At 37.9% G+C, this 27,030-nt stretch overlaps 3 protein-coding genes across 3 annotated transcripts; all 3 read right to left on the bottom strand.

The window, feature by feature from the left end:
• Positions 1-458: 458 nt before the first annotated feature.
• LOC120015377 (putative vesicle-associated membrane protein 726) lies at positions 459-4,283 on the bottom strand. Its single transcript, XM_038867780.1, has 5 exons — positions 3,939-4,283; positions 1,569-1,710; positions 1,358-1,478; positions 1,104-1,166; positions 459-920 (listed from the first exon to the last, which is right to left on the bottom strand). Exons 1-5 carry the CDS (start codon positions 4,126-4,128, stop codon positions 777-779), a joined length of 660 nt encoding a protein of 219 aa, XP_038723708.1. The 5' UTR covers positions 4,129-4,283; the 3' UTR covers positions 459-776.
• Positions 4,284-4,707: 424 nt separating this feature from the next.
• LOC120014196 (putative mediator of RNA polymerase II transcription subunit 17) lies at positions 4,708-5,999 on the bottom strand. Its single transcript, XM_038866117.1, has 4 exons — positions 5,858-5,999; positions 5,627-5,768; positions 5,184-5,476; positions 4,708-4,832 (listed from the first exon to the last, which is right to left on the bottom strand). Exons 1-4 carry the CDS (start codon positions 5,997-5,999, stop codon positions 4,708-4,710), a joined length of 702 nt encoding a protein of 233 aa, XP_038722045.1.
• A 479-nt stretch (positions 6,000-6,478) lies between these two features.
• On the bottom strand, positions 6,479-8,770 carry LOC120014195. Its single transcript, XM_038866116.1, has 5 exons — positions 8,612-8,770; positions 7,820-7,918; positions 7,501-7,607; positions 7,127-7,337; positions 6,479-7,024 (listed from the first exon to the last, which is right to left on the bottom strand). Exons 1-5 carry the CDS (start codon positions 8,768-8,770, stop codon positions 6,479-6,481), a joined length of 1,122 nt encoding a protein of 373 aa, XP_038722044.1.
• Between the last annotated feature and the right edge of the window lie 18,260 nt (positions 8,771-27,030).

Genomic DNA, 27,030 nt, shown 5'->3' with positions numbered 1-27,030 from the left:
TTGATTTCATGATCTTTATTCTATTAATATAAACTACTTCTATTTAAAATAATAAATTAATGTTATTAAAAATTAAAGAAGTTCCAACTTCTTTTCTTTTCTTTTTTTGTTTGATTTCATGATCTGGGGAAGAAGAGATGTTGACGAAAAAAGATGATGAGAGAAAAAAAAAAGGAGAGAGAAAGAGAGGACTTAGGAGAGACCGTCCTAAAATGGGAAAACCCTAAAGATCACAAAATTTAAAAAAGAAAGAAAGACCGTCTTTTTTTTTTTTTAAAGACCCACATGCCACACACTCTAAGCCATGCCCGAAGGGCCCTCGGGCATGAAAGCCACCACAACTGATGGAAAACTACTCAAATCCCAAACTCCCCTGGTGAAAATAGAACCCTGGACCTCAAGGTCCTGGGCAGATAACCAGACTATCTCCCATTCTCGAAAGAAAGACCGTCCTAAGATGACAGGAAGACAAAAATTATGAAGAATCATTTTGGACGGACAATCCTACAGACATCATACTTCAATTACATAACAAAAAATCCATATCATGAAGCATAGAGTAATTTAATCTACTCAAGTCAAAGCATTATAAGCTATACAATCACTCCAAAATACAAAACCCAAATCCTTGAAGGGAAAAATGTAATCCTAGATTATCAAAGTCCCCCCAGAGGAGACATCTACAAGGTGGACTATCGGACGCAAAGGAATACCAACTTCCCAAGACAAAAGTGTCAGAAATGCAGCAAAGCAATCCAGGTAAATCCACAAGTACATTAGCAGTTGAAGCCATGGCAAACAGATAAGATTATGATGAGAATCAATGCGATGATTATACCCAAAACAATCAACTTTATCTTCATGTTCTGAAACCACATCTTTCTTCTCATTTTAGTTCCCTGCTGTCGAAAATCTTGTGCCTGCAGTGAGACACAATAATAAATCAGGCATCAGAATCAAGATAGAGCATGAGAACAAGAAACAAGCAAAAGTACAGCTCAAGCTTATATGCAATTCCAACAAATGCAGGGGCAAGTTTGAAATAAGTAGCTATTTCAATCAACCACAAAGTAGAAATTCTTGCAGATTTGCATCAGACTAACCTGTGAGCGAAGGTTCTCAGTTTTATCCACCAGCAGCTCAATCTTCTCACCTCGATCAAGGACCTGTACAACCAAAAACAAAAATGAAACTACAGTATTCCTAAGTAGCATTCTCTTTAACCAATCACCGATGGATGTATAAAGACCCGCTTGGTGATTACATAACACAAAAAAGCATGCAGAAAAAAAAAGCATATATGCAGGTCATCCTAAGTCAAATAAAATAAAAGAAGGAACTATAAGCCATTCTTTACCTTTTCAATATTCTCCATCATAACACCCTTGACTTCAGAAACCTGAGCCTTCACTTTTGCTAGCTTACTAATTTCTTCAGGATGATCCACGCAATACTGCATGTGCTCCTTCAATTTGGATCTACAATATAGATATAGAGCATGGAAAATTTTAAAAAGAAGGTTAATGAAAAGACATCTACAATCTTGATGAAGAGTAAGACACATATACCCAAACTCTTTGTTCAATCCATTGGCAACAGCTGTTGCAGCTTTCCCTCCACCGTATCTCTTGTTGAAGTCTTCCTTGACCCGCTCCAGAAATGCAATTGGAAGTTGCCTACCGGCAGATTCAACTGCAACCACACAGTAGGCTGCAGCATCCAACAAGAACTAAAAGTTACATCAACATTCGCACACATTGGCTGATCACAAGAAGAAATAACAGAACATTTCCCAAGAAAATAGAAGAAAAGAAAATAAACCATGAGCTTTATATTACTTCAGTTAAATAAGAAGACACAGTAATATTTATCATTGACACATGATTTCTTTTAATGCAAAAGAAATGTATTAAGGGTGCCAAGAAGTTTCAAAACCGGCAAGACAGAAACAGGAAAAAAAGAAACACAGCAGCAACAACCACCGGAAACATTGAAATACTACGAAGCTACAAGGCTGATAGATTCTAAAAGTATATCAAAGCTGGTCATCCGGTCAATTTTTTAAATAAGTTATCGGGTCATATTCTTACTTCTTTGAGGGATGGGGAATCTAATTAGGCCACAATCTCATTTTAAAGTAGATGAGTCATGATGAGATTGAGAACATTCCCACATGCTATTCCATAAACATAATGTAAAAATGGAAATTCACGTGATTTCTGAAGATAAACTCAGCATTTTCTCTGCACTGCAGAGGGTGAACAAAAAGGCACATCCCATCAGAAGATTAAGGAAGAAGCCAGCAACCAATAAGACCTGTAAATTGTTTAAGCCATTTATTTCTATTCCTTTAGCTGATCTTTTATTAACTTTGATAAACAGAATGACAAGAAATCTAATGCATAAACCAACATTTGCGAATCCAATACAAGAGCAGGTGCATTTCAATGCAGGAAAGAATTAGGCATTTTTAAGCTGCCTATGTATTGAAAAGAAAAGTAGTAGACAATGTGTGCTTCACTGATTCACATACAAGAATGTGTTACTTAGACACAATTTACATAAACCCTTAAAAAAAGTGAGAATTCAAAATCTATCACTTGATTATACTTTAACACTCCCCCAAAATGCGAAACTGGCCTCCTGAATAAGTGGGACCCTATACCAGCAATATTTAATTTAAATGGAAAGTGCAAAGTTTTTGAACACAGGCTCTCTAGTCCAGGGCTTAGTTACGATATTAGACACCGTTTATCAAGCTTAAGCTAATGGGAAAGGTGAGAAATTAATTGTTTGATTCTACTTTGAGACCTTAAAAAGTTTTACAGACATCAACACTTGCAAGGAAACATTGGTGTAAAAAATGTGTGACAGACTCACAGCAAAACCTCAACAATAACCCACTACAAGTACACCGTCTTTCTCCCCATTAGAACAACTAGACAATTATAGCATGGAATGAAAGAATCTCTCTGATCGGTTTACAGCCACAGCCTAACAGGAAACAAATAGTTGCTATATAGGTAGAGCAATCTGGAAAGCCAATTGTGACCCGCTATAAAATATCAGATCATAATTAAATGATATAGCCATCAATGACTATATATATATATAGCTCACAATATGCAAAAAGAAACTGTTGTACTTGTAAAGACTGACTTCGTTTGTAACATTATGCATCAAGCCATCAAGATGTTCTAAGGCAAAAAGGATATGTTGGAAAAGAAGAGCCATGCACTCAGGAACAAAAAAAGTCTACACAAGTGCGCAGTTGATCTGACCAAAAATATCATTTACTTACATCATTTATTTGAAGCTTCATCCACAAAAATATCATTTACTTAAGGCGTTTCCAACCAAATTTTATCAAAAAATCTGGTAGATCATAATGAATCCGTTATTAATGATGAAATGGGCTGATTTCAAGTAAAACCACGCAAAAATTTTCGTTCTCTGGATATTGAAATACCAAGGTGATCACTTAGGCACCATCAGCTTCTTTTTTTGCAAAAGCAAAACCAACACACTAAACGTGAGAATCACAATCATGAATTATATTTTTCTCCCTATTCTCAGGCAGCCAAACATGAAGCAGTGTAGATCTACGGAGACAGCAACTTGTAAAAACTAAAAACCAACAATTGAATGCCAAAAATATAATAATCTCGCAAAAGAAAAAAAAAAGCTACAAGCAATTCAAAACAAAGGAAAAACAAAGATCAGAAATCTGAATTCAAAAATAACCGCACAAAATCGACACCTCGTCGAAGTCAAGGTGCACACAAGTCTTTTTTTTGAATGCGATCAAGTAGTCAACTGATAGATCCATCAAATACAATTCACCCAAAAGCAAAACCAATCCAAAAAAAGAGAGATCCAGATGGAAACAAAATGAATCTAAACCAGCAACAGAAACGAAATCAAACAACAATACATACTAAATCCGTTCTCAACGAGGTAATTGAAAGTGTGACCATCGCAATTGTAGGTGAACTTGTTGTTGCTAGCGGGGAGTTTCTGAAGGCATTGAGAGGCGATGCTCGTAAAATTCCCCGTGAACTCCGTATACTCAGCCAAAATCACCGTTCCCCGAGCCACAAAGCTGTAGATCAGCGACTGTTGCCCCATCTCCAACACCCTAAAAGCCTCAATCGACGACGATCACTGATGAATAATCGCAGATGCGAGAGGGGAAAAAATAATCAGAAAAAATAGAATAAGAGAGAGAGGAATAAGATGGGATCCGTGAACAAAAAATGCTGAATTTGCGCTTTGTCGCTGCGAGATATATCTAATCAATTACTATTTATTTTAATATATATAAAAATAATAATGTGGAGGGTCACGCACTCATCGTCACCGTCACGTTTTCGATTTGAAATGATGAAATTGGGACAAGTAGTATTCACATAGGTGTTGTTTGGGATTGTTGTGAATTGTTGTGTTGTGTTGTGTTGTGCTGTGAGGTATAAAATTATGGTGCTGTGAGGTGATATCAAATGTATAAACTGTTTGATACATCATTGTCAAAACTGTGATGAGGTGCTGTCAAACGCAGTTTAACGTTTGGCATATATAAATAAATGTTATATTAGATGCCTAATAATTTTAATATAAATTCACGACATGTTTACATTATACATTAATCTAAAATAAAGTACTTGAAATAAGTTGATTACGTGTGACAATTCACGAAAAGCAAGTAATCTAGTACGACGTAAACACTTCCGCCACAATCATATCGCGTCTAACTACCGTCTCTAGGTCCTCACCAATGAATGATTGGTCCTCCGAAGTATTAGCTCCAACTCCACTGGTACTGGCTTCTATGCCTGAAACCAATGTTTTAAAAAAATGCTCAATCTCAAATTTATAAACATCCTATGAAACTCCAACATAACCATTAAAATTTTAAAGTCCAAGACTTCAAGTCCAACATAATCTCAAATTAACAAAAATCTCACAATCCAAGTCCAACATAACCATTTCCAAATTAACAAACTAAAGTCATAGAACTCAAACATACTAATAAGAATAAAATCATAAACATTTCACAGATTACAATTGATATTCAAAATTAGTGAAATCAAGGTCATATTCTCGACGTACTTGTATATCATCATCATCATCATCATCATCATCATCACCACTACCAACACAACCACCACCACCACCACCACTACCACCAACACCAACACCACTACCACTACCGCTAGCATCACCACCAGTACTACCAACACCACCACCAACACCACTACCGCTAGCATCACCACTAGTACAACCAACACCACTACCGCTACCATCACCACCAGTACTCCCAAGTGCTTGAGACGAGGTTGGTTCCGGTCGAGCTGCCATTTCCTCCAAATCTTCCATGTTAAAATTGGGTAAATCTTCTTCAGGTATGACCCAACAATCTATTTTGTTAATGTTTTCATAATCCAAGGGATCAAATAGTTTATTCTTGTTGTAAACCCTATTAAAAAAAAAGAAGCTACTCAATCATTATTTAGGAAAAAAAAGTTAAATAAAAAAGATGAATAAATAGTTTAATAAATCATACATCTTTTGCAAACAAAGATTCTAGTGAACAAAGACAAGATCACTTAGTCTATCATGGGCTAACCTATTCCTCTTCTTTGTATGTACCCTCTCAAACACACTCCAATTCCTCTCACAACCAGAAGATGAGGCAATTTGGCTAAGAAGATGTACAACCAACTTTTGAAGATTTGGAACATCGTATCCAAATGTTCTCCACCATTCATCTAATAATGAAAATTGGAAAAATAATTACATTAGCAAAATTTATATAAAACAATGAAATTATAAATAGAATATTGTATTAATTAATTACCTGATCGAGTAGTTTTGCTTGTGTCAAAGGCAAGTCTAGAACTGAACCCCATTTGCTGATTCCTAAATACACTATTCTCATTCACCATCTCATTTTGAGGATCCACGCATTTGTGCTCAATGACCTTCGTTAGCCCATGCATAATTTCTGGTTTGGTGTAGAATTTTTTTTGACCATATTGAAAAGCAGGGTTCAACCAATAAGCAAAAACATGGATATCTTTACGCAACTGTTTATCCTATCTATTCTTAATTATACTAGTATAGGACTTATAAAGTGATTTCTTATTTTTGAATGTATCCTTGATTCCCTTACGTGCCCTCATAAACATATCCCAAAGCCGGCCAGTCATCAGAATCAACAATTCTCAACAAACGTAACTATGGCTCCACAATTTTACACACTACCAACAATCATTCCAAAACTTGCTATCAAGCACTACATCTTGCATTTGTTTAGCTTTCACTGTCCTAGACCCACTTCAATCAATGTACTCTTTAGATACCATCATATTTTGCAAATCTAGTTTGTGTTCGCTTATACTTTTCAAGGCAATAAAAGTGGTAGTAAAATGAGTCTCACCCGGCCTTAAAATTTCCTTCCACCCATCTCTCCTCCTCATCAACCCAAAGTCCATTTGTGATTGTAAACAAATACAGTAACACGAGATGCATGTTGTGCCAAAGTTGCCACATTTGGGAATTTAGCAATGTCTTTAAGAATTAAATTGAGACAACGAGCTGTATAAGGTGACCAACTAATGATAGGATATTTTTCACTCAACAAAACTCCTGCAGCTTTATAATAGCTAGCATTATCAGTGACCATGTGCACTACATTTTTCGGACCAACAATCTCCATAATTTCACAGAACAAACTAGATAAAGTTGCAGCATCACACACAATATTGGAAGCATCAACAGATTTAATAAATGATATACCTCTTGGACAATATACTAGAAAATTGATCAATGGCCGCTGCTTGTTATCCTTCCATCCATCACCCATTATAGTGCATCCATACTTCTCCCAACAACTCCTAAGAGAATCAATCAACAATTGAACTTCTTTTTTTGCATTAGCTAAAAGATTGACTCTTAGTTTATGATTAGTAGGAACTTTATACCTAAATCCAACAGAGGCTATAGCATCTACCCAAGGTTGTAGCTAATAGGAATTGATTGCATTCATCGGAATGCACTTATCATAAAAGAAACGTGCCATTGCCTTGTCAACTTCATATAACCTTTCCTTACGTTACATACTAGCCTTAATGGATGGTTGAGATCCTGCAGTGGTACCACTAGGAACGTATCGCTTCATCCCAATCTCAGGCCTCATTCTCTTATTTCTATTTGATGCATTGCTAGTCCCACGGCCCCCATCATCAAATTCATTATCTAACTCAGTTGGATTACTACTACCAAAAGAAGCTTGATTCTCCCTCCTTTCCTTAACCTCATTCAAGCTCTTCTGAATCCTAAAACGAACATCAACACTGACTTTTATATAAGGTCCTACATCACCCTTTACCCCTCAACCCTCAAGATGCTTCTTCATTCTTTTAATGCCCCCACCCTCGATATTTTCCCTACAAATGCTACAAATCAAAAACTTTTTACCATCAATTCCCACTACAATACTCCCAAGCAATATCTTTTTTAACACGAGTGTACGATTGCGAATTACTTGCCGTTGATGCATTTTGTGTAGATGTTGGAGTATCACTTGAGTTTTCCATCTTCTGTACCTAACAAACAGAGCACAGCATAAACAAAATCAAACATTTAGAGCATATACACAACCATCAAAACCAGAAAGTTTATTATTTATTCGTAATTGTAAACCAGAATTAGTAAGAATTCATGACAAATGTAAGTGTAAACGAAAGTTCAAACAAAACCAAATATTGGTTTCAATAAACTAATTGTAGTAGTGAAATAGATCGAGAGAGACAAAGACCTGAGTATTCAATTGTGATATGCCAGAGTGGGAGTGTGGGAGATCGTCGCAAGCGGCAAGTCTGGTCATTGGGTTGAGCGGCACGTAGGCATCACGAGTCTGCGACCACGACAGAGAGAGGGAGGGAGAACAGAGGAGATGGGCAACGCCGACACCAGTAGTGGAGAGAGGAAACTAGGAAAGTCGACCTAGGTCTCACTATCTCAACCCTCAAGTTTGCGCCTTTTTTTATTTTTTTCTCAAACTTTCGATTTTGATTTTGAGTCTTACGACTTCCACTTTCTGTCTTTCCCAGTTATCCATTTTATTTTTTTAATTAATTTGTTAATGACTTAATGTCTTAAATCTTAATGAGTCAATGAGTAATGATTTAATGTTTCATTATTTAATTTATTTTATCAAATTTCAAATTCAATTTTGATTTTTGGGTTAATTGAACTGGACACCCGGTATGCAAACCGATATACCGTCGGTAATACCGATATTTGATTGGTATTTTAGCATATCAAACCGGTGGGGCCTCCGATTTCTGATTCAACTGGCCGGCCCAACCGGTATTTTAAAACATTGTCTGAAACATGAAGAGTGTTGTCGTCATCACCATATGTAGTGAAGTCCGGGTCATCCATTGTGTGCATTCGTATGAAATTATGTAGAACAACGCATTGTTGATAATATATGCCACTTATTTTTTAAAACACCAAATATGCGCTCAATAATCGATCGGAGAGACGAGTGAGCATGATTGAAGGCTTCCTGTGGTGTCAATATATCGGGACCATTTCGGAATACCTCAAGATGGTATCTCTGTCCCCTATAAGGTGCTAGATATCCACTTTTAAAAGCCGTTCGAACAGCTATAGAAGAAACTGCAACAGGGAGGGTTTTAGGCAAGAGGTGTTCGGACACCTCCCTAAAAATCAGCACGCGAATTTGTTTTAAAACACCCATTTCGCGATTTCTTTCAAAATAACCGACCAAAAACCCTAAACCCCATTTTCTCTCAAATTACCTCCCTCCCATCAATCTAATATCATCAATCAAGATAAGATTGTCATATTTCAAGTTGTTTCAAGTTGGATTCATGACTTCTCTCTCTAGCTTACATATTCTTAAATTCCTCTCTTTGTTCTAATCTTTCAAGGTTTGAACCCAAACCCCAACCCATGAGTTCCTACATTATTTGAGGCATAAAAGAAGCTTGAATCCCTTCCTTCTACTTGTTTCTACAACCTTGGTAAGTTTCTTAAACCTAAAAGCTAGTATGTAGAGATTGGGTGATTTGGGATTCTAGGGTTTTATGGGTTTTGTAGATTTGGGGGGAAATCTTTAAATTAGATGAAATTAGTGATTTAATAGGTTGATTTAGACTTGTTTATGGTTGTATTGCTAGATTCTATTTTTGATTGGAGTAACAAGCTTGAGTAGGTGAAGTTCAAGAGCTTGGAAAGTTTTGGGTAAGAGAAGGTAATGGGTTCTTGACTTATTGGATTAATTTGTGTTAGATATGTGAAATTGAAGTTGTTTGTATATTGATTGGAGGATGGTTTTACCGAATAATATGTTGGTTGAGGCCGGGAAAAGTCAAGGTTGAGTATTGATTTACATAGCCAATTTTTGGAGTGCGAGGTAGGGAAATTCCACCTTTGTTGTTCTCTTGAATATGTTACGAATGTTTCTCTTTCCCAATGTTCATTAAAATTGGTTCTTGCCTTAATTACACCTAAGGGAGAACAACCCCATTTTATGATATCCCTATTGTATGATTTGAATTATATTGCATACCCTACTTGTTCAATCTTCCATTGAGCATGAATTACTCTTGAACATGCATCATGTAGTAGTATATATATTTAGGTTGTATGTATACTCTATTGCATAACCATGTTGGACATGCATTGTAATAGCATGGAAGATGTCGGGTATGGACTCGTATATCTCCTAGTTGTGATTGATGTGAAATGTGGAATACCGTTGGGCCGTTCAGGGTTCCCATGAATATGGGAATGCCGGTGGGCCGGATCAGGATTCCATATGTGCTTGAAACACCATGCGATGATGCCATTGGGCTGTTCAGGGTCCCGATATGTATAAGAATGTCGGTGGGCCAAGTTAGGATCTCGTATGGTGTGGTTATCTACTTGTGTTTGGTGTACGTGATGTTAGTTATCATATTGTTGCATTTGTGTCTTTATTTAATACTTCAGCCTTATATTGTTCACTTACTCTTTATTAATCCCTACTGGGCCTTTCGCTCACCCTTTTCTTTCTCCTATTCCCTCCTCGCAGGTGAGTCTAGTTCTGGTACCAGGGTCGCGGATCAGGAGGAGGGTGCGTGACATGGATGGACCCCTAGAGAGTGATAGGACTAGATAGTTCTAAACTTTGACTATATTTTACTATTCTATCGTATCTATATTTCTTAGTTGAGACATTGTGTGATATCCCTATTCGATGGTGTGATGGACGATAGGGAGGGTACTCCGTGTGATCGGGACTCCCGAACCGGGTTTGTGGACTTTGTGTCCTGACGATTTATTCTGTTTGATGGATTGCTATTTGCGTTGGATGTTGATTATATATGTTGTTGTGTGGAGAAATTATGTGTGACTATTAGCTGGCATGAGGCCCTGCATAGATGTGAAAATTTGATTGATTGTTTGATTTGTTAGGTGGCCTGAGGCCCTATTTAGAATTGAGAATTTAACTGTAATATGAATTGTTAGATGACCGGAGGCCCTGCCTAGGTTTTTGAATATATTTGTGATTTTGCTGCGTGTTTACTCCAGGTTGGCATCCTCCGTATTATGGGGAGGTGCCGTTGAATTTTTTTGATGACTTGATAATTGAATTAATTAGGAGATTGATTAAGAAGATACCAAAAGTAACGCATTCCGGGTTGGGGCGTTACATTTTGGTATCGGAGCCAGGTTACGAAATATAAGATCTGTGTACGGGTCCAGGGAAGTGTGTATAGTATGTTAGTGAGTCTCCAGGCCATGTCACGACCTCCACTGATTCGTTATGTATTCTTTCTCCATAAACTCTTGTTTGAGTTTGTTGTTAAATTGTATTATCTGTGGTGATACAGATGGATACTCGTAGGAAGACTCGATCTTCTCGTACTACAAAGGCCCATAGTGTCGAGGGTAGGCGAGGGAGACCGAGAGGCCGAGTTAAGGGTCGAGGTGGTAGGACGACACGTACTACTAGGCGTACTTCTAGTACACAGGAGTCGGTGCCTGATTCTGATACAGGGACACGAGAGGAGGGGATGGTACAGGACGATCCATATACAGGGAGTGGCAGCAAGCGAGGACCACGGTTGTTCCACCAGGGCATGTGCGGGAGACCTCAGGTGTTCAGGTAACCTTTCCTACTATTGAGGAGCCAGCAGTATCTATGAGGGACATTGTGGAGATAGTGAGGTCACTAGCTCAGGTGGTACAGACTTAGATGGTTAGGGCACCAGTGGACCGCAGGGAAGGACAGATTTTAGGAGCTGATATTGAGGATAGAGCTGTGTCTGATAGGTATGATAATACCTATTGTTTTTGGTAAAAATCTCCCCCTCTTAGGCTTCCTTTTGATAAATAATGAGTGTATTTATGTGTTGATTTGTATTTTGATAGGTTGATTGCGGTTTGGAAGAAAAGCGGCGGAAAAGGGGCTGAATTGAAGAAAATGTGCGCCGACCTTCGTGTGTTCAAATAGTCATAACTTTCTACCAAGTTATTGGAATCAAGAGAAACAAAAAGTATTGGAAACTAGACATCTCAAGATTTCCGTAGACTCTAAAATCACTCAAATCGGAGGTCATATGGAGAAGTTATAGTCGTTTGAAGATTCCTAGGGCAGATCCAGAGATTTTGGTGAAGAAGTGTGCCTAGGCTCATGCCTAGGCGAGGTGCACCTAGGCGCACTATTGATGCACGCCCAGAATCATTCCATCCGCCCAGTCCAGCGAGCATTGACTTGAAGATAACTGAAAATACGAGCTTGCGCCTAGGCGTGAATACAACACGTCTAGGCGCACAAAACAACTTTTAGGCCAGCTTTAATTCACGATTTGCCCTAGCCGCAACACACTTTGGACACTTCGAACAGATTTTCTGGAGAGCGAAAATAGAAGGGAAAGGGGATTCTTGGAGCTAGAAGGAGAGATTGTTCAGCCCAACTTGGATCTTCTCAACTCATTGGGTTTATTCATGCTTTTCTCATCTATCTTCTTGTGTTTCTCTCCCTATGTGTAACTAAACTACTTGTACCAAGGCTAGGATTAAGCCTTGGGTTGAATGATTTGTATTTGACTTTGATTCACATATATAGTAGTTGATTAATGGGTATAAATCTTGTGTTTCTGTGCTGGATTGTAAGTTCTTCATACTCCTTGTGTTTGATCACCACTTAGGGTTTGAAAGAAATTGTTTGTTGAATCTACTTAGATGGTAAAATGTCAAGTAGGTTATGCTTCATGAAACCCATGATTATGAATGCGTCTCCCTTTAATTAGGTGACGATTTGTATGAATCCTTATCTCCAGGGAACTTCATTAATTCTTATGCATGTTTAGCCCAATAGGATGGCTAAAATGTGTTAGTAACATCCAACCTAGACCAATGAGATGGCTAGTAATTAATTTTAGGGAGATGTGACTTAGGTGCGCTAGTACCGACCTAGGTACGGGTTCGTTATTCCCGGATTGCTATGTGTGTGTGTGAATCGGTTTTGTTGCAAATCATTGACCCTTGGTTGATTCTGAAGCCTTGGTGCTTTTTTCTCATCTTGAATCTTATTCCATTTTTTTTAGCTTGTTTAATTATAAATTGCATTAACGTAATTTGCATCCTTATTCCAAGAAAACACCAAAAATACTTTACTATTTACTTGTTTTTAGCTTGATTACTAAACCAAACAAACTTGAGTTGAACTTTTCTTTGTTTGCATTGTTCATACATATATACAAGTATACATTTGGATTAGACATAACTCCGTCCCTGTGGATTCGACCCTTGCTTATCATTGTGCTGTAGTCGCCGACTAGTACACTTGCTAGTAAGGTTAATTAAAACCCAACAGTGCCGAGGCCTGGACGAGAGTTATATGAGATAGAGCAGCTACGTAAGACAAATCCCCCGGAGTTTTCTAGAGAGGGGGAGGGTTTTGAGGCAGTAGTTGCGCCAAATGAGCAGGCGATTGGAGACTTTGGCTATACCGGACAATAGGAGGATGATGTTGATCTCATATTATTTGAGGGGGACAGCTTTTGAGTGGTAGGATTCCTTGGATCAAAGGAAGAATGATTTGACTTGGGTGTCCTTTGAGTTAGTGTTCATGTAGCGGTTCGTGCCACCGTCTTTTCAGGCAGATAAGGCCAAACAGTATCTTGAGTTGGTACAGACACCCGAGATGACAGTGTCATGTATACCAAGAAGTATAAGGAGTTGTACAAGTATGGGAAGAAGTATGCTCCGGATGATGAAAGCAAAACTGAGAAATACCGAGATGGTCTACTCCTGAGCATTGGCAGGATGGTGATTGCTTCTAGGGTGAAGACTTATGATGAGATGGTGGATATGGCACTAGAGTTAGAGCGAGGAGAGCGCAACTCCCGCCAGTATTGGGATGTGCAGAAAGGTCGTAAAGCTTCAACAATTAGTAGCAGTGGAGGAGGTAGTCAGAAGAAACCGAGGATTGAGTTTCAGGGCTTGAGGGGCCAGAAGGTTGATCAAGGCAAAGGTTCAGGGACAAGGGATGGCAAGATTGTGTGTTACAAGTGCGGTCGGGAGGGCCATAAGAAGAATCAGTGCATCATCATGGGAGTCAAATGTTATGGGTGTGGTATGATTGGTCATAGGAAGCATGAATGTCCACGAGGTGGTAGAGCTTCAGAGCAGTCACAGGTAGCGGGTTTACAACCACCAGCTCCTACTCCAGCTCTTCCTTCTACTGTTCCTTCAGGAGGAAGGGGGCGAGGTGGGGCTAAGCAGCAGACAGCATTGACTGATGGGAGAGCATTTGCATTAGGACACCATGAGGCATCTGAGCATCCTAACTTCATTGGAGGTACTTTTCCCATTTCAAATTGTTGGGCAAAGGTGTTATTTGATTCAGAAGCTATGACATCATTCATTTCTACGTCCCTTACACATGCATTGAGTTTGAAAATCTCTCCAATGAGGCGAATGTTTACGGTAGACACTCCTTTTGGGCATTTCACCTCATTGGAGGGTGTAGTTCTTGATTGTGTGTGCCAGTTTGGTAGTATAGCCTTAAAGGCTGATTTGTATGTCTTAGACTTCAAGGATTTTGATGTAATCCTTGGAGTAGATTGGTTAACAAAGCATCATGCGTTGATGGACTTTTAGGAGATGAAGGTCACTCTTAATGTACCGGAAGGAGGGGTGATACAGTTACACGGGTCGAAGGGTGTCCCATGTCCTCACTTCATGGATAACCCTTCATATCAAAATTGTAAGATCATGAGTTTGATTACATCAGCACCTAGGGGTGATGTAGCTACTCCGACACGTGTGGTAGAGGAGTACATGGATGTATTTCCGGATGAGTTACCTGGATTACCACCGAAGAGGGAGATTGACTTTACCATTGAGTTGCATCCAAATGTTAAGCCAATTTCGATTCCACCAAATCGGATGGCTCTGGCAGAATTAAAGGAATTGATGACTCAGTTGGAAGAGTTGCAAGACTTGGGGTTTATTAGACCGAGTGTGTCCCCGTGAGGAGCACCAATATTGTTCGTAAAGAAGAAAGATGGCTCGTTGAGGATGTGTATAGATTATCGGCAATTAAATAAGGTTACGGTAAAGAACAAGTATCCGTTGCCACGGATAAATAATTTGTTTAATCAATTGAGAGGTGCTAGGCATTTCTCTAAGATTGACTTACGTTCGGGGTACCACCAATTGAGGATTAGAAATAAGGATATTTCAAAGACGACATTTAGGACACGATATGGGCACTATGAGTTTTTAGTGATGCCATTTGGACTGACAAATGCTCCGGCGGTGTTTATGGATTTGATGCAAAGGGTCCTTCACCCATTCTTGGATAGATTTGTGGTAGTGTTCATTGATGATATTTTGATTTATTCTCCTACGGTAGAGGAGCATGAGGAACACATGAGGTTAGTGTTGCAAACGTTGAGGGAGAATCAATTATATGCTAAGTTGAGTAAATGTGAGTTTTGGGCTACGGAGGTGAAATTCTTAGGCCATGTGATTAAGCAAGAGGGCATTGCGGTAGATAACTCTAAGGTTGAATCCGTGTTGAATTAGGAGAGACCTAAGAATGTTTCAGAGATTAGGAGCTTGTTGGGATTAGCGGGGTATTATAAGAGGTTTATCCAAGACTTTTCGTGTGTTGTCGCACCTATGATGCAACTCACGTGGAAAGGAACACCATTTGTGTGGTCGGATGAGTGTGAGAAAGCTTTTAAGGATTTGAAGGGTAGGTTGACATCTCCACCGATATTAGTGGTTCCAGAGAGGAGTGTAGGATACCAAGTGTATTGTAATGCTTCCGGAGTGGGGTTGGGTTGTGTGTTGATGCAAAGAGATAGGGTAGTGGAGTATGGTTCTAGATTGTTGAAGATACATGAGAAAAACTATCCGGTTCATGATTTGATGTTGGCGGCAATTGTATTTGCCTTGAAGCAATGGAGGTATTATCTTTATGGGGAGAAATTTGAGGTCTTTTCAGATCATAAGAGTCTTAAGTATCTATTCACCCAAAGAGAATTGAATTTGCGACAAAGGAGGTGGATGGAGTATTTAGAGGACTATAACTTTAGTTTACATTATCACCCGGGTAAGATAAATGTGGTTGCGGATGCATTGAGTAGAAAGCATAGAGTTGTTAGTTTGTTTATACATGAGTGGGGAATTGTAGAGACAATAAGTCAATTTGGTTTGGAGTTGCAAAGTGTAGAGGAAAGGGTGTATTTGGGTAGTATGACTTCTAGACCAATGTTGATTCAAAAGGTGATGGATGCACAAAATGGGGACCCGATTTTTGATACATTTGAGGAGGACTCCGGATGGGTTCGGCGTGATGATGGAGGTGTGAGGTTTGTGGGGAGATTGATAGTACCCGATGACAAGAAGCTACAAGAGGAGACCTTGAAAGAAGCACACCATTCTCAATTTGCTACACTGTTGTAAAAAGCGGCCTAGTCGGCGACTAATCGGCCGACTAGTCGCCAGGCGGCCACCGCCGCCTCGATTAGAGCCTAATCGGGTCACATAATCGGTGACCCGATTAGGCACCGGTTAATCGGCCTAATCGGCCAAATCGACGATTAGGCGATTTTTTTTTGCCTCCACTCCACCAAAATGACGTTTTGGTGGAAGATTTTTTTTTAAAAAAAAATTCTCCCCAAAACGACGTCGTTTTGGGGAGATAAGTTTTAAAAAAAAAATTTCTCCCCAAAACGATGTCGTTTTGGGGAGAATTGTTTGAAAAAAAATTACATGTCGCAGTGCATCCCCGACATCAGACTCTTGAGCATCTAACGGCAGTCTACAACCCTAGGTCACGGGCTCACCGATCAGTCGCTCACGACATCTTCAACCCGGTCAGCAAGGTCATGGTGCGTCGGTGCTTGATTGAATCTTCAACCCGACATCTTCAACCCGGTCAGCTAACATTCATTAGTATTATTTTTTTTTTATCATAATGAATGTTAGCTGGGTGGTGGAGTAACTATGGTGGTAGTACACCAAATTTGAAGAAGATGGCAATTAGGATTCTCTCATTGACCACAAGTTCATCGGGTTGTGAGAGGAATTGGAGTACATTCGAAGAGGTAAGCGACTTTGACCTTTTTTTAATATAATTGTTTTTGGTATTTTTTTTTTCATCTAATTGGCAATCACAATATTTTGTAGGTGCACACTAAAAAGAGGAATAGACTTGACTCGGAAAGATTGAACAACTTGGTGTATGTTCAATTCAATGCAAAACTTCTTTACAAGAAGCAAAGAGTGAGTCCGATGAATGGATTTTTGCTTGGATTGCAGTTTATTTATGATGATTTTTGAGTCCGATGAATGGATTTTTGCTGTCGAATTTTTTTGATGACTTGATGATTGAATTAATTAGGAGATTGATTAAGAGGATACCAAAAGTAACGCATTCCGGGTCGAGGCGTTACATAACTCATATTTATAAGCAGGTACGTAGGGAGGATGCTGAGACTTAGATGACAAATTAGCAAGGATGTAACAGTTAATCGGAGGCAAAATATGACCATTGATCAAGTAAAAATTTATGCAGATAAGATATGAGAGAATTGAATGTCAAGTTGAATGACAAATTCGTAACACTTTTCGATAGAGAGATCTTGAAAATAATGCATTTCCTCCCATCCAGTTCAAATTTCTAATGAAAAGGAATTGATAGAGTAAGATTCAATAGATGGGTATCAAAATTTGTTTGGTCTTCAAGGACGTTTAGGCTGAACTTGACAAACAACCATATTTGAGTAGAATTTAGGGTTGTATTTAACGTCAAATGTATTCTTAAAATAATATGTCTTAAGTTATTTTGTAAAAGGATATTATTGTTGTTCTTTTTTTTTTGAGAAGAAAAGATTCATTAAAACATCAAAACATTACAGAGATAGAAGCTTGGTATCTCATAACTAGAGAACCAACTTATGAGGGCAACTAGCCACCCAAATATCTCTACCATTACCATGCTTAGCCTTTCTCGCTAGGGAATGAGCTACAACATTACCAGTCCTAGGAACATGCTAACATCTAGTGACCCTTGCATTCACCATAATGGACTTTGCCTCCCTTACAAAATAACCCATGCTAGACTCAAGATATTCATCCTCCTTAAGCGCATTAATAACATTTGTAGAATCCACCTTGAGGACAAAATCTCTATACCCCCTCTCCCTTAGGCAATGAAGAGAGCAGTACACAGCTATAACTTCAACAAAGGTGGGATCTACTTTTTCATTACTTCTCTTAGATAAGCAAAAAATTGGAGACCCCAAAGTGATCACGCAAGATTGCTCCCACACCAACCATATTCTCATCCTCAAATAATGAACCATCTACATTCAACTTTAAGCTTCCCATAGAGGGGCTATCCAACTTTTGTCCCAAGAAGAGAGAGCTTGAGGTACAGTATGGGTTATATTGTGTTGTCGATTCACAAAAGAGGAGATGAACTCATTAGTGAAGGAGCAAACCTTTACCTCTAGATCATGTCTCTTTTGACCTTTCCCCATATGCATAATAGAGCTTCTATTATTCCACAACACCCATAATCCTATAGCAAAGAGAATCAGTGTCATGCATGAGCCAACTTGAAGAATTGCCACCTTCCAATCTGTAAAATCTAATCCTCTACCCAACATCGCAATTTCACATGATTCTAAAATATTCCAAAGCCATTCCGCTACTGGGCTTCTCCGAAAAAATGTTCCACATCCTCCCTCAATCCTCCATAGCCAAGGCACCCTGCAAAATCACCTACATGTCTGCGCATAAGATTTATATGGGTAGGAATTGAATTGGTAGCAATACACCATATTAGATGGCGAATTTTCAGAGAAACAACAATCGCCCATCACTTAACCAAGGAAAACCCAACACACCCCAAGAAAAAGAGGGGTTACTTTGGTCCTTCACATTCACAAATAGGTGGTATACGCTCTTCACAGAATACCTTCCATTAGAATCCCAGTGCCAAATCAATGTATCAGTTACTTTCTCACGGGGTAGAGGCATCGAAAGAATGGATTGAGCTTCAAAGGGTAGAAAATAGATCTAACTTGATTAGGATCCTATACCCTGGTACGTACATCAATCAAAGAGCTAACACTCTCCATGCGAGTTTCATTAGACATGTGCGAAAAACATTTAAAAGAGTACAAAATTGGCAACCAATAATCCACCCCAATTTGTAACCCCAATCCATTTCCCGCCCGCCATCTCACACCTTTTCTTACTAAACCAATAGTGTGCCATAGGCTCCTCCAAGTGTAAGAGCGATTTAAGCCAAGTCTAGCATTAAGAACAGAACCAGTGGGGAAGTACCGTGCTTTACAAACTCTAGCTACCAATGAACCTAGGTTTTTTAGCATCCTCCAAACATTTTTCCCCAAAAGTGCATCATTAAAGCTCTCTAAATCTCTTAAGCCCATACCTCCATGGGATTTTGATTTAATCAAAAGGCTTCAGCTTGCCTAGTGAATTTTTTGATGACCCTATTTGGAACCCCACCAAAACCCCGCCATACGTTGCATGATCCATCGTGAAATTGACTTTGGCAATTTAAAACAAGACATATCATAAGATAAAATTGCATGTATTACAAATTTTAGCATCACCTCTTTATTGCCACGCGAAAGACACTTCACATTCTATCCGTTAATGTGCTTCATAACTAAAAAAATTTTCTTAGATCTACCAATCAAAGCTGATAATCCCAAATAACTCTCATGCATTTTAGCAACCAAGATACCTAATATTTTTAATAGATCCAACTACAAGGGCAAGAGTATTTCGACTGAAAAAAACATTAGGCTTTTGAATATTCACAAACTGACTAGAAAGCTGTTCATATGTATGAATAATCTCTAAAAGTCCACTGTATTCATCATTGTTCGCCTAGCAAAATAACGTACTGTCATCAGCAAAAAATAAATGGGTTACACGTGGAGTCCCTTAGCCACTCTCACCCCCTTGAAACACCCTACTATTGTGAGCAAAATCCAGCATTCTTGAAAAAGCCTCTGCACATATTCAAAATAGATTAGGGGAAAGAAGATCACCTTGACGAAGACCACGGGTTGGCATCCAGGAATCATAAGCCTTCCCATTAATAATCATAGAGTAGCTCACTGACTAAAGACACTCCATAAAGTATTTTTGAAGGTCTCTCCAAGAAGGGGAATAAAATTGACACCAAAGTTCATAAGACCATTCGAGATTCTTGAGAGGATTGGAGTGGTGGATTATCGGTTGGCACTACCACCGCAATACTCAACAATACATAATGTGTTGATGTTGAGGAAGTACGAGCCGGATTCGTCTCATGTGTTGGGGATTGCGGAGCTGGAGCTTGCGGATGAAAGTTCCTATATAGTTCAACCAGTATAGATTTTACGTTCCAAGTCCATCTCGTTGGTAAAGTTTTTATGATAACACCACGGTGTAAAAGAGGCGACTTGGGAATTAGAGTCGGAGATGGCGGAAAAGCACCCAACATTATTCTATTTACAGGTGTTGAACCAAAGGTCCTACATTTTAGTTTTGATAATTGAACTATGCCATGCTATTTGATTCAATGCATTATGTGATGAATTTGAGTGTTGCATGAAACCAATTTTCATTAAAGTGCTTCAAACCTAGTTGAGGACTAAACAGTCATTTTTATATCAAATGAATTCAGATTAAGCTAAAATTTGGCTGAGACATTATTTACATCATAATGAACATTTTTCATGAAGACATGATTAAGAAATTTTGATGTTTGCCTGCTCAAAATAGTTTCCCAAATATCTGTCTGAAATTACTGGGCAATGTTATTATCCGATTAATTTATGTGACTCATTATATGACTATATGATATTTTTCTGAACTGAAACTTTACATGTATATTCATATATATATATATATATGTATATATGTGCTATTATTTTCATGCTAAATGATTAATTATTTGAACGTGACTAACTTATGTTTGAAGCATGAAGCTCAAATGAGCTTAAGATTATTTCAGGTTCAGATTTTATATAAGCATTTCCGGCAATCCAAGAATGGTCTTGGAAGACCTAGGACGTGCTAAGAAATACCTAAGCACCTTGCTAAATTCACTAGAAGAGGTTGTTCTATATTTGGAAAGTTCAACCCATTTATAGAAAGTGCCAAGTTGGTCAAGTTGAAAATGAGCTTCATTTATTCAAGAGAAGTTAATCAAGCCTTTAGCAAGAAGAGTTCGATTACTTCAGCAATGTTTTGAAGTTAATCTTGCCATAAGGAGCTAGGCGTATGAATTGAGGAGATTTTATTGTCATATTAAGACGACTAGCCGTTTGAATTTCAAAGGAGAAGAGATGAGATCTTTTGAAGATGATTTCAACGTTAATGTGAGATAGGATCGTTTCCTTGTTCATTTGGCCGAGATTATATGGAAAAGTTGTGCAAAGGAGAATATTTGTTTATCATAAGGAGATCTTTGACTTGGTGATATACTGATATTAAAAGAGAAGGTTCTCTTACCATAAATTGTGGTCCGAATCAAGGAGAGCCAAATTCTACTCTGAAGGAGAAACTTTCCATATCAGTCAAGATTACAAGTGAAGAGTTACCATATATGAATAGCCGAATCAAGGAGAATCAAGAGGAAGACTTCGTTTTGTTTGAAAGCCTATTTTCATGCATCTTGATGAAGCTTTAGGCGCCATTTTTAAAGGAGAGATACCTATTTTGTTTGAAATCAAATTTCAAGAAGTAAAATGGAATTTCTGTTTCCAAATCAAGAGAGTTGAAATCCTATTTTAATGAGGAAGATTACAAGAAAAGTTCAAGACTCTTGCCATATCAGATCCTTTCCTTGTTAAACAAATGGAGCTTATTATGTCAAGGGATTCTGATGAAGATCAAGGTAAGCAGTTGAAGAATGCCTATAATTAGGCTCGAAGGCTTAAAATGAAAGAGGAGAGAGAGGCTCGAGCACAGGCTGGCCATGCAACTTCACGTCCAACTCATGCCTTTGTGGAGTCCGATTCCATGCAAGAAGAGGAAGCAAGTGGCGGGGCCAAAGAAGGAAGCTAGTAGTTTTATAATAGTCCTAAAATAACTAGTATTTGTTTCCTTTAGATATTACTTATTATGCAAGTTACTTAGGAAAAGTTTCCTTTGATTTACGTATTACAATAAGAATAGGACTAGGATTGGTATTTCGGCTATATAAGCCAATGAGGCTATTAGTTTGTATTCATTCAATTAATCAATAAGAAAAACCCCAAGAATTCGTTCTCACCACTCTTGTTCTCCACTTCCCATTTAGAACAAGTTTTATCATATTCAAAGAGCTCTAGCCGATATATACAATACAATGAAGATGAAGTTCACATCAAACCCAAGCCGGCCATCCTTGCATTCAAATGGAGTTGAATATTTTCTATAAAAGGCAAGAAAATAAAGAAATATTTTGTTGATTACATGGAATACAAAGAGGAGAGCTGTTTACAAGTCAAGTAGATATTACCTTCCTTTCTTGAAGAGCAAATCGTGGGATACATGAAGAGATGATTAAGGGATTGACAAGTACTAGTCTTTCACCTATTAAAGTAGCCGTGCATCAAAGAGACAAGGCAATAACTATTTGTGAAAAGCTTTACCTGATTTTCTCTCTACAAATCTTCATCTTTTACAAACATACAAGCTATTAATTCTTGAGTTCTTCATTCTACATCTTTCTACCGTGAACATACCATTATCTATCCTTGTTGTTCAAAAGCTCAAATATTCTATATTGCATATTCTGCCCGAAAGCTATCTAAACACTTGAGAGTTCCTACAGCTAAACTTCATTTCGATTTCTTTTGTGAGTGGAACCTTGTTCTTCATTGTAAACCCTTTTGTGGGTATTCCCTTTGTGAGTTGTGAAAGTTTTGTGATTTGTCTTTAAAATCATGTGTGTAAAAAGTCAGGAGGTTACTTGTTGAAAAACCTTCAAGTTTGGTAGTTTACTCCAGAAACACCATCGTATTTCCCTAGTGGATTAAAAGTCTAAGCAGGGTGCTTAGGGAGTAGATGTAGGAGAGTGCTCCAAACTACTATAAAAATTGATTGCGTGCTTTACTTTCTGCACTTTACATTCTATAGCTTGCCTTGCATGTTTTGATTAATCATTTGTCTTCGATTTTATATTTTTTTCACATTTTCGTTTTCAAGACAACCCAAATCAAATTTTTGTGCATAGCATATTTGTACTATTGTACTACACGTTTACTATCTTATGATCTATTTATTTAATTTTAAGTTTATGGCATGATACTCGAGTAGATTATTGTCTTTGCTCATAAATACTTTTGATATATATTTTATTGAGTGTTGTGTACGAATCCATTTGAGTCAAGTAGATAAGTTTGAATTGTCAAATTTGAGGTTTAAAAATCATTAGAAATTAATACCGAGTGAGTCGGGGGATGTCCGAGTAGTTTTAAGCGATATGTTAATGATAACAGGTATAACTGTCCGGATGGCGTGTGCAGCTGTCGATATAGCTATAGAGAAAATTGAGACAAAGTGGTGCAGGTCATTCTGTACCAGCCGTCTGGACACCTCTCGAGAACCAGCAAGTGTGAAATTGTTTCAAACATATAATTTTTATAACCTTCTTCACATGTCTCGACCCAAACAACCCCAAATTCTATTTTTCTCTCAAAATCCCTCATCTCCATCAACCAAGATCATCTATTAAGGTAAGATCTTTTTAACTTGAGTTGTTCTTAAGTTGGATTAGGGATTTCTTCTCTCTAGATTTTGTGTTCTTCAACTCATCTTTTTGTCTAATTTTCAAGGTTAGAACTCAAACTCAAATCCATGGGTTCTTGCATCATTGGAGGCCCAAAAGGAAGCTTGAATCCCTTCCTTTTATTTGTTTCTATAACCTTGGTAAGCCTCTTAAACCTAACAACTTGTACTTGGGGATTTAGGTGATTTGCGATTTTAGGGTTCATGTGCATTTTGAGATTTTTAGTTTAAATTAATTATTTTGGGTTGTTTATGACAAATTGTATTGTTTATGGATAATTGGCTCAATGGATAAAATGCTAAGGAAGAGAGGTAAAATGCTAAGGAAGAGAGGTATGAGATTTCTTATATTTGGACTCTTAAGTTTCAATATTGTTGTTGTTGCTTATTCTTGAGGTGGTGATCGATGTGAAATATTTGCAAGTGCACAAATCGCACAAGTAATAAAGAGTGAATAAAGTATCGTTCCCACGAGAATGTATTGGCAAATTCAATTAAGTATCAACTTAAGCAATTGTCACACTAAAATGGGAAAGATAAATGTTTGGTTTTGATTTATCTAACACTAAAGCAAGCATTTAAAGAGATTAACAACTAATTAGCAATTTCGCAATTGATTTAATCAAACAAGCAGACAAACACGAAAGAGAGTCTTCAAGAGAGTCAAACACTAGGGTTCCTAATTTCACCTCCTCTTATCCAATTGAACTCCATTAATCCATTAATCCCCAATTCTCAATCCAAATGTTGACAACCGATTTCCCAACCTATTCAATGTTCTATTCCTAGATACATCAAAAGTATTTTCAACACAAATCCCTGTTATTCCTACCAATCGGATTAATGTATCAAAAACGGGTTAATACCACTTTTACACACCGAAAGATAGTCATTATTTCAATTTACACACTATAGTTTAAAACCTTTCAATTTAGTCACCCAAAGATGAAAATGTGTCAAAGTGATCACTCGGGCATGATTTCTTAGTTTTAGGTAGTCAACCTGCCTATATGGCACGTTGATCATTAAATAACTCAATTATGTGGAAAATAATTTTACACCTGGAAATAATGAATTTTCCTGAAAAAAAACATTAAACAAAAAACATTTCCACAAACCCTAGAATCATTTGTTAATTTGCTTTCAATGCTTTATGAAAGCAATCTGTACGAGGCCTCACTTTCTAAGAAGAATTGTCTTCTTCTGAATCAGGGGAAACCCTTCAGACTTGTCAAAGATTCTTTGAATATGAAAAAATTACTGTTGTTGTGTTGTGAATTTGGGGAAGGGAAATCAAGGCCACCGATTGGAAATCAAGACAGGACAAACCTTCATGTTCATCAATCTGAAATCAAGACAAGAGAAACCTTCGCGATACCCATTTTCCTTCTTGTTCATCTATTGGAAATTAAGACAAATAGGACACTATCGTGTGGGTCATGAGACAGAGAGAGAGAGATGGACTGAAATTGGGGGTTAGGGTTGAGAGCAAAGAGATAGATTGAAATGGTGGAGCAATAGAGAGAGATGGACTGAAATGGTGTTCGGGGGGGTCTCCTCCATCTCCAGTTGTTTCAGAGGAAAAGAGGGATGGTGGAGCTACTAGGTTCAAAGTTCGGTTGAGGAAGGGAAGAAGATAATTTTAATTTTTTTCTTATTTTCTTTTGTTTGTAATCTTTATTGATTAATTTATTTGTATCTCTCAATTTTTTCCGAGGTGGATAATAAATATTTTATTTTTGTCTTATTACACGTGTATGACTCTGAGTATGACATTTGTCTTCTATTTTTGAGAAAAGAAAAATTAGTTTCCACCTAGTTCGATCAACTTGCCACATGGGCAGATTAACTGCCCTAAACTGGAAAAACCTACCCGAGTGACCTATTTGACACATTTTCATCTTAGGGTGACTAAATTGAAATATTTTAAATAATAGTGTGTAAATTGAAACATCGACTATCTTTCGGTGTGCAAAAGTGGTATTAACCCTATCAAAAACTCATTAAGAGCAGTGAAAATCATTTAGCGATTACATAGGTCAAAAACCTATATTCCAAGGATCACGCAACCTATGTTCTCTATGGATTCTTGCAACCCTAGGTATCTCCTTCCGGTCTCAACCTAGGCATAATATTTCCAAATGGTGATCAAGCATTTGAAAGCAATAAGCACATCCACAAAAAATCAACAATAGAGAGAGATTCAAGAACAATAGAAACTTCATTCAATCTTCAAAAAAGGGGTTCCATTAGGACCCCTAGTTAGAGGATTAGTTCCTCATTACCAATGAATACAAAACAAGATCCAAAATGGCAGTCATTAAATACAAGAATAAGAGAGAAATAAAGAGAAATCCCTGAATCCCCTTACTAATGCTCCAATGGCTGTTGTAGAGAGAGACTACAAAGCCTTGCTTCTCTCCAAAAGTTGTAGAATCCTAAAACCCTAATTTTCTACCCTTTTATACTCCCAAAAATCCCAGAGTCATTTTTCTAACAAGTCTGTGTCATTTTGAACTTAACCCACATGAGTTTGGGATATTTTCACCCACATCCTCAGGAAACTCATACTAGAATAGGCCCTCAAAATAATTGATAATAATTGATGCAACATGCTTTTCATCCTGAACCCAACCCCTCGTATCATCTTCAATCCCTTCAACTCTATTTTTCCTTAAGCGTTGACTTGTTCTTTATGAAAAAATTTAGTATTACGATCACCTTGCTTTAACCATTCAACTCTAGATATCTGTCTCCACATCACATCTTCCCTATATAATAACTCATTTATCTCATAATTCAATTTGCATACCTCAATCCGATTCACCTTAGGATCATTTTGATGATGAATCCATTCTAACCTTTTATGTTTCAGTCGTAGCAAATTTTTAACATTTCCGAAGACTTCCCTGTCCCATGAATACAGACAATTAGGTAGGCCATAGATCTTTTCCATGGCATTACTCAAACCCACTGTCCACCCATGCTGAACAGCCGCATCCAACCCTTCGTGATGCGTCCACATCTCCTCAAACTTAAACCTCCTCTAGACTGATTTGCCAGAAAATTTGGATTTAATGTACTAAAATCAGACAGTGATCCGAAATAGTTGACAGGCAATGAAAGACCTTAGCATTTGAGAATAAACACCTCCAATTCTCATCCCAACAGCTCTATCCAGACGTTCATACACAACCACATCCTGCCGGTTATTACACCAAGTGTACTTGTTGCCCAAGTAACCCAGATCCTTCAATAAGTAGTCTGTAAGACAAGATTGGAACTCCCACATTGCATTAACACATTGTTGTCTACTGCCTTTCTTCTCAGATTGGTCAATAATCATATTGAAATCTCCCAAAACCATCCATGATAAAAGGAACATCCCCTAAGTTAACGAAGAAGATCCCAAGATTTAGACCTCTTACTCGAGATCATATGGCCATAAAACCCAACTATACGTCGATAATCCCCACCATTTTCTTGAACAACTCCATCAATATGAGACTTTGAGAAACTCAATAACCGAACAAACACGTCCCTCTCCACAACAACACACAACCACTATTATCACCTACCTAACCTGAAGCCACACAACCAACAAACCCCAACCTCCGAGAAACATCTTCCATCCTTCGAACTAATAACTGTGTCTCTACAAGAAACACAATTTGAGGATTTAGATGT

This window comes from Tripterygium wilfordii, chromosome 14, assembly GCF_013401445.1.
Source record: "Tripterygium wilfordii isolate XIE 37 chromosome 14, ASM1340144v1, whole genome shotgun sequence".
In the NCBI taxonomy this organism is placed as follows: Eukaryota; Viridiplantae; Streptophyta; class Magnoliopsida; order Celastrales; family Celastraceae; genus Tripterygium; species Tripterygium wilfordii.
Note: the sequence above shows the minus strand (reverse complement) of the source record. Positions and strands in the feature narration are given on the sequence as shown.

Bases quoted from the DNA above. Each gene is read 5' to 3' on its own strand.
- LOC120014196 (XM_038866117.1), bottom strand. From the start codon at position 5,999: ATGCATGGGCTAACGAAGGTCATTGAGCACAAATGCGTGGATCCTCAA. The intron at 5,769-5,857 runs GTAATTAATTAA...TTTCATTATTAG, and splicing joins AAGCAAAACTACTCGATCAG to ATGAATGGTGGAGAACATTT. The intron at 5,477-5,626 runs GTTAGCCCATGA...TTTTTTTAATAG, and splicing joins CATACAAAGAAGAGGAATAG to GGTTTACAACAAGAATAAAC.
- LOC120014195 (XM_038866116.1), bottom strand. From the start codon at position 8,770: ATGGGTGTTTTAAAACAAATTCGCGTGCTGATTTTTAGGGAGGTGTCC. The intron at 7,608-7,819 runs GTCTTTGTCTCT...TCTGTTTGTTAG, and splicing joins TATCACAATTGAATACTCAG to GTACAGAAGATGGAAAACTC. The intron at 7,025-7,126 runs GCTAGTATGTAA...AATTCCTATTAG, and splicing joins GATCTCAACCATCCATTAAG to CTACAACCTTGGGTAGATGC.
- LOC120015377 (XM_038867780.1), bottom strand. From the start codon at position 4,128: ATGGGGCAACAGTCGCTGATCTACAGCTTTGTGGCTCGGGGAACGGTG. The intron at 1,167-1,357 runs GTAAAGAATGGC...TTGGTTGTACAG, and splicing joins TGATGGAGAATATTGAAAAG to GTCCTTGATCGAGGTGAGAA. The intron at 921-1,103 runs GTTAGTCTGATG...GTCTCACTGCAG, and splicing joins CTGAGAACCTTCGCTCACAG to GCACAAGATTTTCGACAGCA.